Source organism: Ambystoma mexicanum, chromosome 5p, assembly GCF_040938575.1.
Source record: "Ambystoma mexicanum isolate Mex_15411 chromosome 5p, UKY_AmexF1_1, whole genome shotgun sequence".
NCBI lineage: Eukaryota > Metazoa > Chordata > Amphibia > Caudata > Ambystomatidae > Ambystoma > Ambystoma mexicanum.
The window spans coordinates 1378024106-1378039444 of record NC_090930.1 but is presented as its reverse complement, the minus strand read 5'-3'; the positions used below and the strand labels follow the sequence as shown (position 1 = coordinate 1378039444).

General features: G+C 44.6%; 1 protein-coding gene across 11 annotated transcripts in view; it reads right to left on the bottom strand.

The window, feature by feature from the left end:
* CDH18 (cadherin 18) overlaps positions 1 to 15339 on the bottom strand; it is a 1922553-nt gene that overhangs the window by 254827 nt on the left and 1652387 nt on the right. For 9 of the 11 annotated variants that reach the window (XM_069613787.1, XM_069613788.1, XM_069613784.1 and 6 more), the window contains one exon: positions 10855 to 11109. The exons of the other annotated variants lie outside the window; for them this stretch is intronic. In XM_069613787.1, the coding sequence (XP_069469888.1) occupies positions 10855 to 11109 (255 nt within the window). The remainder of the gene's footprint in view (positions 1 to 10854; positions 11110 to 15339) is intronic. 11 annotated transcript variants of the gene reach the window in all.

The window sequence follows — 15339 nt, the reverse complement described above, 5'->3', positions numbered from 1 at the left end:
TAGTTTACTTCACCCATCTTGGAGATTATCCTAAAGGGTCCAGTTTATCTGCCAAAGCTTGAGGCTTGGTAGGCTTCATCACAAGGATCTCCTGACCAGGAGTCCAGTCCTCTTGTGAGGCCTTATGGTCATACCAGTACTTGTTCAATTATTGGCTTGCCATAGGATTGGCTGATGCCTGACCCATCATCTGTGCCATTCTCCTTATGAGACCCAGCACATAGCCCCCCACTTGCTTGATAGGACCTGGAGGAGTGGCTTCCAAACCTTCTCTTACCAAGGCAAGGTGACCCCTCAATGAATGTCCAAAGGATAGCTCAAAGGGGCAGGACACCAACACCCTCTTAAGGCACCTCTCTATAGGTAAACAGCAGGCATGATAGGAGCATATTCAATCTCTTCCTTAGGGGCTATTCCAAAGCACCCAAAAGCCCTTGAGAGTCTTATTGAACCTCTCAACGATACCATTGGTCTGAGGGTGGTAGGAGGTGGAGAATATGTAAGTTACACCACATTCTTTCCACATAGCTTGCATGTAACTAGATATGATGTTGGTTCCTCTGTCAGAAATCACCTCTTTAGGAAAACCAACTCCAGTGAAAATGCCCAGGATAACCCTGGGAAACACCTTGGAAGTTATGGTCCAAAGGAGTATAGCCTAAGGGTACCTGGTAGCATGCTCTACCAGTACCAGGATGTACCTATGTCCACCTGATGTTGCAGGGTCTAGGGGATGAACAATGTTGATGCCTACCCTCACAAATGTTGTGCCAACCATTGGCAAAGGCTGCAGTGGGGCAATGACACTGCCTCCAGTCTTGCAAGACAACTGGCAAGTGGAACAGATTTTGAAGTGACTACTATCCTGGGCCAATAAAAGTAGGCTGAGAACCTTTGCTTGGTCTTCTTACTACCAAGATGATCAGCTAAGGGCACCTTGTGTGCCAACTACAATAGGAAGGGCCTGTACACCTTTGGTACAACCAGCCTCTTAACTGCACCAGGTTCCGGCTGAGTGGGCTCACTGGAAAAGAGCTGACCCTCCTTAAAAGACCTAGGCACTTCACCTTGTCTCTGGGCATGGGCGTATTTGTTTAGACCCTCAAGGGTGTGGCACTCTCTTTGACCCTTGCAAACATCCACCCTAGAGGGCCAACCTTCACCAAACAAGCACTGGAGGGTTGGGTGATCCTCTGGGGTGAGCACCTCTCCCTGAGGAGGGTCATATTGCTCTTCTCCCTCAGGAGTTGAATTTAGGGTCTTCACTGGGCCTAGTCCCTCAGCATCTGGGACCATAGTCGGTGCTGCTGAAAGACCTGGAAGAGAAGGAGCCCCATTCACAGAGGTGGTTTTCTTCATCTTCCTCTTTTCCTCGGATTTCCCATTTGGCTTGGGTAACTGTCAGTCAGACCCCATGTAACCTGTGACCCAGGGACTGCAGCATCAGTCAGAGGTAACCCATCAGAGAACAACCCCATCTCTACTAAGTCATTACCCAACAAAATGTTGTCAGGCACATTGTCCTATACAATGACAGGAAGCCCTGCTGTCTTGTATTCAATCTTAATGGTGACTAGGGCTACAGGGGAATGGTTGGGGAGGCCACCAGCTAACCTGGTGTTTCTCAAGAGTAGCACGTACATGGTCCTCTGGCCTGAGCAGGGTCCTGTCCACCACTGTCATGCTAGCCCCAGTGTCTATCAAACCAATGGAAGGCTGGCCATTAATGCAGACATTTCTCAAACATCTGCAGGTATTCTGTGGGAGAGTAGCCAGTACTTCTGAGTACTGGTTCCAGGCCCCAAGGGACACTTAGGGAATCTCTACAGGGGCACCAAAGGTGATTCATGGAAAGGAGGGGAGGACAGTGGCCTCCACCTCAGGCACAGGGTAAGGGTAAGGGTAGGTCAGACGGACAGCCTGGATGCCAAGTGCCTAATCTTTAGACTTGAGGTCAGCCTTCTTGTGGTGCAAGGCCCCACACTCCCAACAGGTGCCAGGAATGTGAGGAACTGAACTAGATCCAATGGGAGCCAGCTTTGCAGCAGGAGAACCACTACTCTTTCTCCCACGTTCATGGGACTTTTCCCCACTAGATGTTTGGACCTTAGATGGAGAATGTTTAGATTAATTGGAATGTGGTTGCTTCTTGGACTCCTCAGTCTTCTGAGAGGTCCATTTTTCCTTGTCCTTGTCCTTCCCACTGGGATCCTTAAGGGACACCCTGTGGGAGACCCACTTGTCAGCCAACCTAGGCCAACTTAAAGGGGTCCAGGATATTCTGGTCAGCAATGTACTGACGCAGCTCTGGTGAAAACGCCTCAGAAATGTTTTTAAAAAACAAGGTGTGAGACAATTCAACAACAGACTTCACTTTGTGACCATCAATCCACCCCATCATATTCATATGGGTAGCACTCACCCAATCAACCCAACGCATAGTCTCTCTTTTCTTATATTTCCTGAGTCCTCAGCAGGTGTCTTTGCCAAAAATGGCAATCAAAGCAGCTTTCATACACTCTTCCACACTCAGTTTCAGAATACAGTATTAACCCAATCTCTATCAACATCATAGATCCCACAACCCATCTCAAATGCTTCTATTCATTGGAGGATATAGGAACCCTCCACATATACACCAACCAAATCTTTCATAAGCTTGGTGGCAGGAGACCTGACACTCAACTGGTTTGTCTGACATTTCCACCTTAGCTTTCTCTAGCTGGAGTCTTTGTATTAGGACTCACCGCCAGAGAACCACTCCGCTTGGAGGGAGAACTGAACCAAGGACGCCTGACCAGTAGCCGAGGAATTCTTCACCCTATTGTAACCTTCTACTGGGAATACCAAAACAGACAGAGGGATCTAGTAGGTGGAAGATGAGACACATGCCCACGACACACCGGCTGTAGAAACAAGACAAGAAGTGGAAGATGAGACACATGCCCACGACACACCGGCTGTAGAAACAAGACAAGAAGGAATTATGAATACAACTAGTTGTTATTTGGATAAGTCCCACCTCTAGTACAGCCACCTCTAGTAGAGAAAATAACCAACCTCAAGATGTAGAAGTTAGGCAGGTAGGTATACGTAGGTGGGTGGGAGGTGATGTAAGGTTCCCAATCTTATCCCAGTAAATATCTGAGGTGACAAAGAACAGGCAATTGATCCAAACATAACAGAAAGGAATGACAGAATAAGAAAGCCAGAGAATTGGAGCACTTCTTACCAAGATACGAGGATACCAGGATGTCCATGTTGCAGGTCAGTGTCCATGAACTTCCAGACTCCTATCCCAACGGCACGAGGACGGATAGAATAGTCAAGAAGTCGCACAGTCCAGAATCACAAGGAAACCAACTCTGACAGCACGAGGACGCCTATTGTATGTTGACACACACAGCAAAGCGTCTCTAGTCCTTGTGCATCCTAATTCCTGATTGATGATATAATTCCAACAGGTAGTGTTCAAGGATAAGTAGAAGTAGCTGAAATAATAGAATCCTATAACAAACCAAGTCGGCAACGTGCGGGCAGCAAACAATGAATGAGATGTGAGGCGGAGGCAGTCCGTTAGGCAATCCGAGTTATGCAACATGCAGGCAACAAACAGGATGCAAACGAAAGGCAGAGGAATTCCTTTTGCAGATCGAGTCAAAACCAAGACAGCAGACCAAGAACAATAAACCCAAGGGTGAGACAAGAGGAACAAGGAAACAAGCTGTAGTCAAAAACCTTCAATCACAAAACAAAATACCAGTACGCAGAAGTCCAAGGAAACTTCAATCAGGAGCACTGACTGAAGTGTATGGGCGGGCTTTATCCACTTGATTTACATGTCTTTGTCTCACGTGACTAGAACATGCACGTTGGCTTCCTGCTTGATGACGCGCCGGTAGACGCTTCCACTGTTGCCATGGTAGCAAATACTGTGTAAGGAACGGTGCCCGCCTGTGTAGCGAGGAAGACAAGGACAGAACTGTACGATGAGAGCAGGCCTTAGAGGAGGTATTCAGGGTTATAGCTTTAGGATTAAGGACCGTAGGCACGTTAGCCAGCCCCTGTGGGCTGCGATTCCTGACACTTAGACACTCAGTGTCTCTTTTTTTGAGTCCAGGATCTCTTTGTTTGAGTATAACTTGTTGTGCCAACTCTTCTTTCTTCAACTCAGCTTCAGTCTCTACATTTTTGTATTCAAAGGCTAGTTTCATCCTCAATAACTCAAGCTCCAGGGCATCCCTGCCCTCGAGAAACAATGCTGGGTTTTGGAATAGAAGTGAAAGGAGACATCCGGTTCTGTGGCTCAGTGGACTAATGCATCCACTACAGGGACCTGTGTTTTAGGTCACAGGTTCAAATCGCCGGCAGGTCCACTCAGCCATTCATCCTTCTGAGGTCGATAAAATTAGTACCATTAAGTTGGGTAACACTAAACATCTGTTATTAGCGCCAAGATGCCCTTAAGGGGTGAACGTGCGCTTTACAAATACGCATGTTATGTTATGTTAGGAGAGGTGGCAACCCCATTGGTAGCAAGTGAGACTTCACCAGGGGCAACGTCCCCATCAGAGCCCTCCCCACTGTCATCAGGTACGGCACCACCTGCCTGGAAATCCACTAGGGCAGATATAAGCTCTGCCCTAGACTTATCCACAAAATCTATTCCTCTCAATTCACAAGCGCTCTGGAGAGGTTCTAAGCTCATTCTAGTCAATTTACCATTTGCAATAGTTTCCATTGTTTGCAGTATAGTTATACCAGTATACACTGCTAATACCTAAAATCAATAAAAGAGCAGATATTTTGTAGTAGCTAGGTTAAACACAGAGTTTTGAAACCAGTGATCCCACTGCTGTACCACCAGTGTAAAGACTGAGGCAGTATTTGTGCTTCTGCCCTCTATATGGTTGGGGTAGAGGCACAGGGCACTCCTGCCAAGATTATCTATATGGTAGCTATGGACGAGCAACTACTACTACTTTAGCAACACTATTCAAGACTGGCAACAATATATACACTCTATGTGGTACCACACTAGATTAAATTCATTAAGATTTGTAAGAAGATTCAATTCAACACTACAGCTAAGTCAATGCCTAGTCTGGGATACTGAATGGAAACCCTTATTGATATATCTTTATGTCCAGTTCATGAGTTCTGGATGACTACCCCTAAATAACACCCCTCTCTTAGAATCCCCCTGACCCCACTGAGCCAAGAAGTAGTTCTGTTTTGCAAGTTTAAAAGGTTTATTTGAGAAATAAGACAAAATATAGATACCACGCTTTTATAATAAATTAATAATCGATATCGCCCTTATAATATAATGTTAATCAACAATGGGTAATCTGACACTAGCACATTTCTTTGTAATCAATGAGGAGTTAGTAAAAGATGGATCAAGTAGCAAAAATACTTTTATGATTTCAAGGGAAAAGCAATGAGGAATAAAATGCAGTACAGAAATACTTGAGATGATTTTAGCAAAAGATAATCTAATCACTTTTTCTCTGGCAATTCACCCCCCTCCCCTATGCAATGTAAGACATGGAAGTAGATGGAAAGAGGAGCACACAGTTCTCAGGAATGCAATAAAATACAATACAAAATTCAGTTCCCCCCCAGCAAGCTTAGAGAAAACCGGTATGAGTTTTAAAACACAGACCCAAGTGCTTTGAATGTGGTGGCAATGAAGTGAGAAATATGCTGAAAATGCTTTTAATTCCCTTTAGGAGGTTCAGGGTGAGTGAGAGATACTTGGGATGAGTTCAGGCTCACGTTAGCAATGATTCAGAGATGGTGATTAAGAGGCAAACGAATTTTTAGCAAGGAAAGAAATGACTGCTGATGGTTACACGTGGCTGGATTTTTAACCAAATCGCAAATCGCGGTAAAATTCGCGAGTGCGTGAATCGTGATTACGGCAAAAGTATAAGGAGTAGCAAGTCGGTTCTAGGTTCGTTGGAAAGCTGAGATTCCTATCCCAAACGGTTCCAGAGATATGGACGATTAAATAAAGATAGTTTTTCGGATTTAAAATAAACTCAAAATGACAGGTGACAGCTTGCAGCTTCAGAATTGACAGGTGACAGTTGTGCAGCTTTACAAATGACAGATGACACGATTTCTAGGAGGCTGTTCTACTTAGGTTAAAATAGTTTGGATTAGATTATTTTAACTAAGAGATTGGTTCTGCACAGTTCTGCTAGGTACTCACAATATAAATTTGAAATAGACCTCGCCACGGATCTGGTCAGGTTTTGGACTGGACTCCGGTTCTGGTCTCGTAACTTCACAGTGATCTGGGTCAGCTCTCTGGTTCTGCTCACAGCGGTCTGGGTCACTCTGGATGTCTGGTCTGGTCTGTCCGGATACAGCGGTCTCTGCACGGCTCCTGGATCTCTGCACTGGTCCTGGCAAAAGTTCTTGGCAAGGGATTCAAGCAGCTCGCCCGGCTGTGAGTAGCTTGCAATGATTTGAGGCCTGCTGCAGAGAACTCAGCTTGTGGTTTTAGGCCTCTGATTTAGGTTCTAAAGTATAAGTTCTAGGTTCTGGAGTATGTAGCTAGAGTCAGTCTGGAACTGGTATCTTCTGGATGTTGTGTGGTCCGGCAAAACGCTCCGCAGCAACTGGATTTGAATGTCCTCTCTAGCTTCCAGTGGCTCTTTTTATGTCTTTTGAAAGTGGGTGTGTGCGCAGCATCACTAAGCCAGCCCCTCTCTCAACTGATCATTGGTCCAATTCTCCCCTCTCCCATGATTGGGGGAAGGAAATGTGAGTCAGAGTGATGCTGTAGGTTTTATGGGTCAGAGGATCCTCCCCTGGTCAGTTTGCCCACAAATCTATATTTGATTCAAATACATCCTTCCCAGATATACAATTTGTTGAAATTACATGTGCACATTATATATTCCTTATGGTCCATGCTTGTCCGCCTCTGATCTTCCTGGGGGCTTGCATTCAAAAATGACAACATTTTGCGCTTTTTAACTGGTTTTGCAATATCGGACATTTACCCAAATTTACACACATGTGCGCAAGCAGTATGGACATTAATTGATGAAGTGTCAGATTTATGTACACCACAGGGTCCTAACGCATCTCAAAATGTTCACAGAAAAATCACAAAAATAATGATATTACTTATATAATTCTGACAAGTCCGCACTTTGAGTTATCTATCTTTTTGAAATTATGCCCTGGTCAAAAAGGGGTGTGGCTTCCCACATCACAGGGTGAAAACTGGTTTATCCACTTCCCCCAAGCTCAGCTGCTAGCAGAGGCACTGCCCCTCCCAGTTTCCCCTAAGAGGAAGCCACTTTACGGCCCCCCAATATAACATTTGCCTGAGTCCAGGACAGGCCTTTGTTCAACTACCTGTAGTCCCCAGCTGCTCCACCCCTAATCTAATCAACAGGGCCATGTGACCTCAGGATGCAGCCAGGCCTGGCAGCCAGGCCTGGGAACACAGCTGTTGATCCAGTATCAACTGCTGTCGGGGGTAGTTGTCAGGCAGAATTCAGTTTCATTAAGCCAGGTTTCAGCTAAATGTCACTTTTTGTTCCCAGTTTTCTACGTTCAAATCAAACTGACAATTTTTACATATACATTAAATAATGACTTCCTTCAAGTCATTTCAGAATATAGTTTTACATTGTATCCACCTCTTAGCAAGTCTTTCCTTGGTCTGGTTTTGTTTCATTTGTTCAGTTTTACACAAAAGTCTGGTGGTTTTAAAACGCCGGCTTTCTGATAGTGGTGAGTACTGGTAATGCAACCATTTTTGGAATTAAGAAAATGGATTCCCCACAAGAAGGTTGTATCTTTGGAGTGGACTTGTGCCAACTCCGCAGTTCTCCTATTCTGGCGTGAATGTGGGCGGCGATAGCTCATCCCCACATCCACCCAGTCTATTGATTTAGTTTGTTCTGGGATAGAATAATGGGCGGCGACAGCTCATCCCCACATCTACCCAGTCTATTGATTCAACATGGGTCAAAACCCATGACAGAATGCACCAACTTAGAACAGTTTTAAAAGGGCATGTGAATTTTTAAGTAAGGTGTACTTTCATAGATTAAGGAACAAAGGCAGGTTAGCTTCAGAACATAAGCAGTATACTTTAGTGAGACTCAAATAGTAATGCTGTGTGAGGATCCCCCCCCACCTGGGATACCTGTAATTGAAAAGTTAGAAAGTAACGTATCTTGTCTTTTACAGTACAGTCCAAGAATGTTTAATAATGCACATAATAATGCGTCATAGCACCTTTGATGCCTTGGCAGGCGAAGCAGCAGAGTTTCTTGACTTTACTTTATGGAACCCTCGAGGATGGACCCCCTTTGGAGGAAGGAGTCACTGAGATGTCGAGTCCAAGAAGAAAAAGGGAACCAAACACTCTCTGAAGGACAGCAGTTTCAGTGTTTGTGGTGGTCTCCGTTGGTCGACGATTTCTCCGACTGCAGAAGTCCAAGGAAGGGGAAACTTGCTGTGGACTCCAAAAAGGCTTAACAGGTGAAGATAAGTCCCTTGGGGACCTTCAACGACTTTCGCCGGTGACGGTTGCAGTGCCTGAAGTAGGTGTCAGGTTTCAGGATTTTGCAGTTCACCGTCTTTTGGATCTTTGCTTCTGCAGCTGCAGCATGGTTTCTCGCATTCCTGGCACCTGTTGGGACCTCTGGCAACCTCGACTTGACCACTGGAGAGGACAATGGATCCTAACCAAGTCTGGACATTTGGGACATCTTTGTTGGATTCTGGTGGTGGGAAACGCACCGGTGGACCTTCCTCTGCATCCTGCAAACTGGGATCTTCTTTGGTGGAGAAAGTGGTCCGCTGTAATGGCAGGGATGTTCCTTGAAGGATTCTCAAGAGATTTGGAAAGTTTGCAGCTCCAGGTGTCAAGCAACACTATGCCAGGGTACCCCCTCTTCTGGGACGTAGACCGCAAACTGGCTTGCAGTGGTCACAAACATTCTTCCAGAACCTGGGTGACACAACTGGACTCCTTCCACTCAAGATGTCCAAGCCCTTGTCTCCTGGACTTATGAAGACCTCTTCTCTAGATTGCAAGCACAGGACTGGCTTTCAGGGTACTTCTGTTGAAGAGCAGCAGGATGCATGATGATCCCTTGTAACTCGGGGAGAAGTCTCCTATCCAGGTCCTCTCTGGGATCTGTCCTTGGGACAGCTTTGCATTTTTGGATTCCTTGAAGAGATGCAGCCGCAGACCTCTTACTCCAACTGAACCCAGGATACTTGCTTTGGTTTCGACTTCAGCTTCAGTTTCCAGACAAGAACAAATTGGTGAATGAGGGGTCCCTTCATATACACATTCGTCCCCCATTCACTCAGGCTGAGCCAGGCTAAATCAGCCAATCATTCACAAGTTAATTTCTGCAGGCAGGCAGCCAATCAGACTCACAGGCATTCAGGCTATTCACTCCACCCAGACACCCATAAAACAGAATGTGGATTGGAGTAAGCACCCAGCCTTTCAGAACACCACACTGCATTCACTCCAGTTTCAGTTAGCGGGGTCCCAGGTATTGTGCCACACACAACAAAACCAGACACCCATAACACAGAATGTGAGGGGTTGACTTCAATCTCTATTCATACAGGGCCCACCCCAAGCGTTTAACCACAACACACAGTTTCAGAGTTTGGGAAACAAGGTGTAAAGGAAATAGACACCAAGAGGCTACAGTGGACATATTGCCCTTGTTTCAGGAATCCATTGATTCCTATAGCAGGGCCTGGGTGTCCCAAAATGGAGGACACTCTGAGCCGCTGCCATGTCAGCATGTAGCTGCCACCAGTCCATACCATGATATGTGGGAAACACAGGTGCCCAAAAACGCACACGGGCGTGCTCCCACCCATGGGTGCCATAAGGCTATCCCATGGGTGTTGTTCACCAAAAGGAAAAATGAAGAGCTGCATTGCCAGACGTCCAGCCTAGACCCCAGAGGCAGAAAACCTACAGAAAACACACACAGAGAAGTGGTAGGACAAGGGCTTTACCCTGTCCCTCCAAAAATAATTTCCAGCATTACAGTCTACTGTCTGCATTAGCTGGTTTAATGCGCTGTCTGCAATATTCAGCTTTCCTTAGGGGAAAATGTGAGGTTGTGGCTTATGGTTGAAGTTGTACCGTTGGGGAACCAGGCCTAGGACTTAAGGCATGCACTTATGGTGGTGTAATAAGTGCATGGTAGACATAAGTATCATGCATCCCTCCTGCTTTTGGAGACCACAGGTTCACGCATCCTAGCTCATGCATGCGTTCATGTTTAGTGTATGCAGCTCCATTGCTCAACTGGAGCCTATGAGGTCAAAACAAGTGAGGTGATCCCGCATAACAGTGTGGAAAATTCCAGGGTCTTTAATTTGTACTGATCATACAAATCTTCACAAAGGTCTGGTTACAGACCCCCTCGTCATTTCAGTTCCGGTGTACTATCATTGCTTAAAGGAACAATAGGTCACCAAACAAATGGCCGTTCACAGTGTATCATAATTCACAGGGAAATTAACAATGTTAATCAGCACCTCACAGCTTGATAAAACACAAATCTTTACATGACCACTTTTTCTCTGTTGGCATTCATTCTAAAGCATATACCCACCCATCTTGTTTTGTGGCGCCTGGAAACACTTGTGTATTTGTGCCATGCAAATGTCCAATAAAAATGATTTTTTAAAACAAATAATCAATCCGCAAATATATAATAATATGACTGCCTCTTTGTGTCCCTTAAAGTTACAGAGCTGAGTTCTGCCTCTGAAAAAAATAGATCCAAATCTGTTAAGTCAAAGAAGTAGCTATGACTGAGTAAAAGGACTCACCGAGTAGGATGATGACACAAAGCAATATGGCGATCAATGCTCCTGTGCTGAGGCCTGCAGAAGAGAGGAAGGCATCAGCATGGCAAGTCTGGATTTGACCATCAATTTCACAGCTGCAGACGCTGATGGTTAGGGTGCTAGTGCTGATGAGCAATGGGTTTCCACCATCCGAGATCACAACTGGGAGATAGTACACTTTCTTGGCTCTATGAGTGAATTTCCTCTGTCGCGTGATGACAACACTAGCTGTGTTATCTGGAAAATAAGTGAAGGTGAATTCAGAATACATGTCTAGGGGTCGCTACAGACTTCAAGTCAAAGGGTATTTTTAAAAATTGCCTTACAATATGGTTGAAGACAGATGGAGATAGATGGGGCCCCCAATTGTCTAAAGATGAGTGTAGATCTATTTTGGAATAATGGTAGGTGGATGCCTTAAACATGGATAGTGCTAAATGTAATTAAAGTATAACCACAGGAGGAATTCATTCATATGGTGTACGTTGATGCTATAAACTGTAAAAGAGCAATAGAGTGCAAAGAGGTGCAGACATTTGCCAGCACACCAAGATGCTATAGGAAATGTGAATATTTCCAAATGTGATTAATTGTATTTATGTTATTGTGATATTCTATTTAATTGTGTGTAATTTAATATATTTCACATGGGACGCAATCATTCGGACCTGTTATTTTAGGGTAAGTGGGCAAGATCTGCTTTTGCATGGACTCGGGGAGTTAACATCTGCTGAAGATGTTAGGAGACTTGTTATCCTCTATTTGAGTATTTTGACACCAGAATTTGTGGCAGATGTTCAACTGTCAGTAGTGGGTTTTCCTCTGCTCCAATGTGTGTGTGTACGGAGGAAGGGAGCGAGAAAGAGAGAGAGAGTATACGTGAGGTAAACAGGTATTGGAACAGTTGTTCTGTTAGCAGTCTACAACAGATACTCTGAGGTGGTTGTTTCTGTGTGTGGGAAGATTCCCTCACATAGAATTAACTGAGCAGTGGATATGGATCTTTTATAAATGGTCTACAGTGATGTGTAAGATATTAGGGTTATTTTTGAGGTTTTAGGAGGGATGGAACGGAGTAAGCAATGTTCTGTGTGGCTGTCTAATGTGAGGAGTGAAATGGTTGCTGGTCATTTGTGAGCAGTTGGTCTAGGGATGGGTAAAACGTGTGGATGTGTGAGGTAGATGCCATGAATAGGAGTGTGACAGGGTGCATTGTGGCACTCTGGGAAGGAAATGGTATGGGTAAGTGAGCATGGTATGGTTTTGCTTTGTGGTTGGTTCAGTCCGGAGTGGGAACATTTGCCCTAAGGTATGTTGTGGATAAAGTGTAGTCATGAGGGCTTGAAAGATGTGAGTTGTGTAGTGGTAGTAACATATATCGCTTGTGGTGTTCCTTATCAAGTAGAAGAAGGATGGAGTGGCCTTGTTGTTCCACAAAAAACAGCTTTGGTGAGACTGCCAAGTTGTGTGTGGTGATGGTAGGAATGGGAATAGAGGGGGGTTGTTACCTTTAGAGTTGTTCTTATTGGGTGCACCTCTCGGATTGAGTGCTAAGAGTTGAGGTGCAGTGGCCCTGGCCATGATTTGCCAGTGGGAAGTGAGAGGGAGTAAGGTTTTATGTGGTGGGTGTGCTGCTATGATGAGGGAAATGGAATTGGAGGGATTAAGAGTAGAATTTGAGGTGCCTTTGTGTGTCAAGAATGGGAACGGGATTTGGCTGTGAGTGGAATGATTGTCCTGTGTGATGCCATATGACAGGGGTCTGTAGCCTCTGGCTCTTCAGATATTTCAGACTACAATTCCCATGATCCCTTGTCATGTGCTTGATTGTCTAGGGATGAAGGGAGTTGTAAAACATCTGGAGAGCCAAAGGTCGCAGACCCCTTTTATATGAGGTCAGTTTTTAAGGGTGGTAAATTGGTCTATTGCCATAATCAGGAGAATAGATAAGTTCATATCAAGAGAACATTTGGTTGGGGGATGGGTGCAGATTTGTGTAGTTGTCATTTTTGATATTTGCAGAGCATACCAGGACGGCCACTGGGCTCTTCAGAAAATAATGAGTCAAATGTAAAATCCAAGGTAATTTTTTGATCTCAATAATACAATAAAATGCCTTTAACTTCTAGGGGAAACAGTAAATTACAACATTTCTGCAGAAAAGCTTATAATTATCTTCTGGGGCATAGTTTGGGAGCCAATGTTCTTTCTCCATAAAAATCTCTAGTTGCAGACTTGATTGGTGAATTCCTATATCCCCTACTAAGTGCTTTCCTATGGTGTATACAAAATTGATAAATTACTTTGCTCCAGGTAGGACTTCTGATGCTGGTGAAAGACTACAGGTGGTTAAAGCTAATCATTCTCCAAGACGGTTTCTTCCTTGGTTACTGGGTTTGCCAGGAGTGGGATCTTTGGTTAAGAAGAATTTGAGGCTGGCTGTCACAATTCACACTATGGGTCCTTTGCCACCTCAAAGGTTTCCCTGACTCCTCAGCTGGTCCTGCCTTCTCAGTCACCATGTCAAAGTCTCACATCCGTCTACCATGCGCTCCAGCCTTTTAGTTTGGAGACTAACCCCTGAACCAGTCCTTCTGCTTTTGATTATGTTTCCACTGAAGTTGTCTGCCTCCTCAAAGTAATTCACCTCCACCTGTACTTCTTTCAATAGACTTCTCAACTCCTCAAATATCCTTTGCTCCATCTCCTTACAACTCACTGATGTCAAGTATCTAACTTCCTCTCCTCTGATTTCTTCCACCTCCAGATGTCATGCATCTCTTATCTTCATCACCTATTAACTTCTGATAATGCACACGTCTGCTAGCATCCAACGCCGTCCGTCAATCCTCCAAGATCTTTTTTAAATTCACCAACTTCCTCCACAGACTGCTGACTTTCTCATTGACTCTTCCAACCCACTGTGAAATATTTGGCAACTCCCCCTTAAATTATCGAACTTCCCAACGTAAACACTCCAAGCTCGTTTACCTGCACCCTCACCTCCAAAAGTTCCACAACCTTCTTCTTCTCCAATACCTTCCCATCATCCTGAAAACTCCAAACCTACACCAACAATTTTTATCCACCTCCTCCTTCTCGTGAGATTATAATCCTTCGTCTAATCCTTTCTTCCCTCTAACCTTCCACAACTCATTTTCTCTGTCCGTCTCACCGGCTAAGATGTTACCAGTTCTCCATCACAGTCGGGAGGGCCAATTTCCTCTTCTCTGCTTGAAAGTGCTCCCTCCTCCCCTAGACCAACTCACTCCAGTTGTCAATTGTGCTCCTCAACAATAACTAACAAACTGGCTGTGGTAATAGTTCTGGGTCCTGCCTGGGCTGACACTCAGTCCAGTGGAGTTTAGCTGTGGCTTGTGGGGAGGTCTCTGTTGTGAATGGCTACAACTTCCTTCCTGCAACTCCCCTAAGGGTGAGCTTAAAGAGACAAGCATTATAGGAGGTCTTCCCTGCTTCTCTCTGCCTGCCTGTTGCCTGTAGAACTCTCTCCCCCTATAGGGTATTTTGTCAATTTCCTGTTTTCAGCAGCTCAACTCTAATATTATATGTTCCTCTGGAGAGAAAGGGAGGCTGTGGTATTGGTTTCTCCCCTTTGCTTTTAGGAATGGGAGTTTGTGCACGTCCTCCTCTCTTGTGGGCAAAGGGTGTGGTATCTTGCCTGGAGTAGGTTGACTCACTCTCTCATGAGTGTGGTTTCACAGTCCAATCCAGGTATTCATTTAGCAAACTAGGGACATTATTGAAGATGTAGTCCTCCCCTTCCTACTCTAGCTACAAAATCCGGGTGGCCTGGGTTGGCGAAGTATTGCCAGGTGTTCTATTGGCTTTTTTGGCTTTCAAAGTGTTTCTTATGGTGTCTCTAGTTTAGTTTATAGTTGATTTTATTTCTAACAGGTTGGAACATAGCCCTTGGGCATAGGAGCGCAAGTACATAATACATATACACATTAAACATAAATACATTAAATGAAGAAAAACTAATGAAGGTCATCAAAAAATATTTGTAAAAATATATCCAAACTTGGTGGAAGATGACAAAGACCTGAGGTGTTAGGCAGAATCACATGCAGTACCCTTTGGGACCACTACAGGCAATTAAAACTACAAGTGTAAGCATAATTTCACCTTTGGTACAAGTCTGTACTACACAGTAAAGTGGTTGCGATGGCTGAGCAGCCAGACTTATCTCAAGAGTTTAAGTGAGCAGTAGAACAAGTTACACAAAGGACCAACCAATACAGTGATTCAAATATACACTTACTCAAGGTTTCTTGGTAAAAGAATATACATTTGCTTACACAGTTTGTGTGAAAACATTACACTAGCAAGAGCAGCTCAATATCACACACTAATAAACCACAAATCAGCAACCGTTAAGTAAATGAAAAAGTTTAGCTCTCCTGTGAAATGGGAGCAAAATGGCATGTGATCTACTTTTAAAAGGGG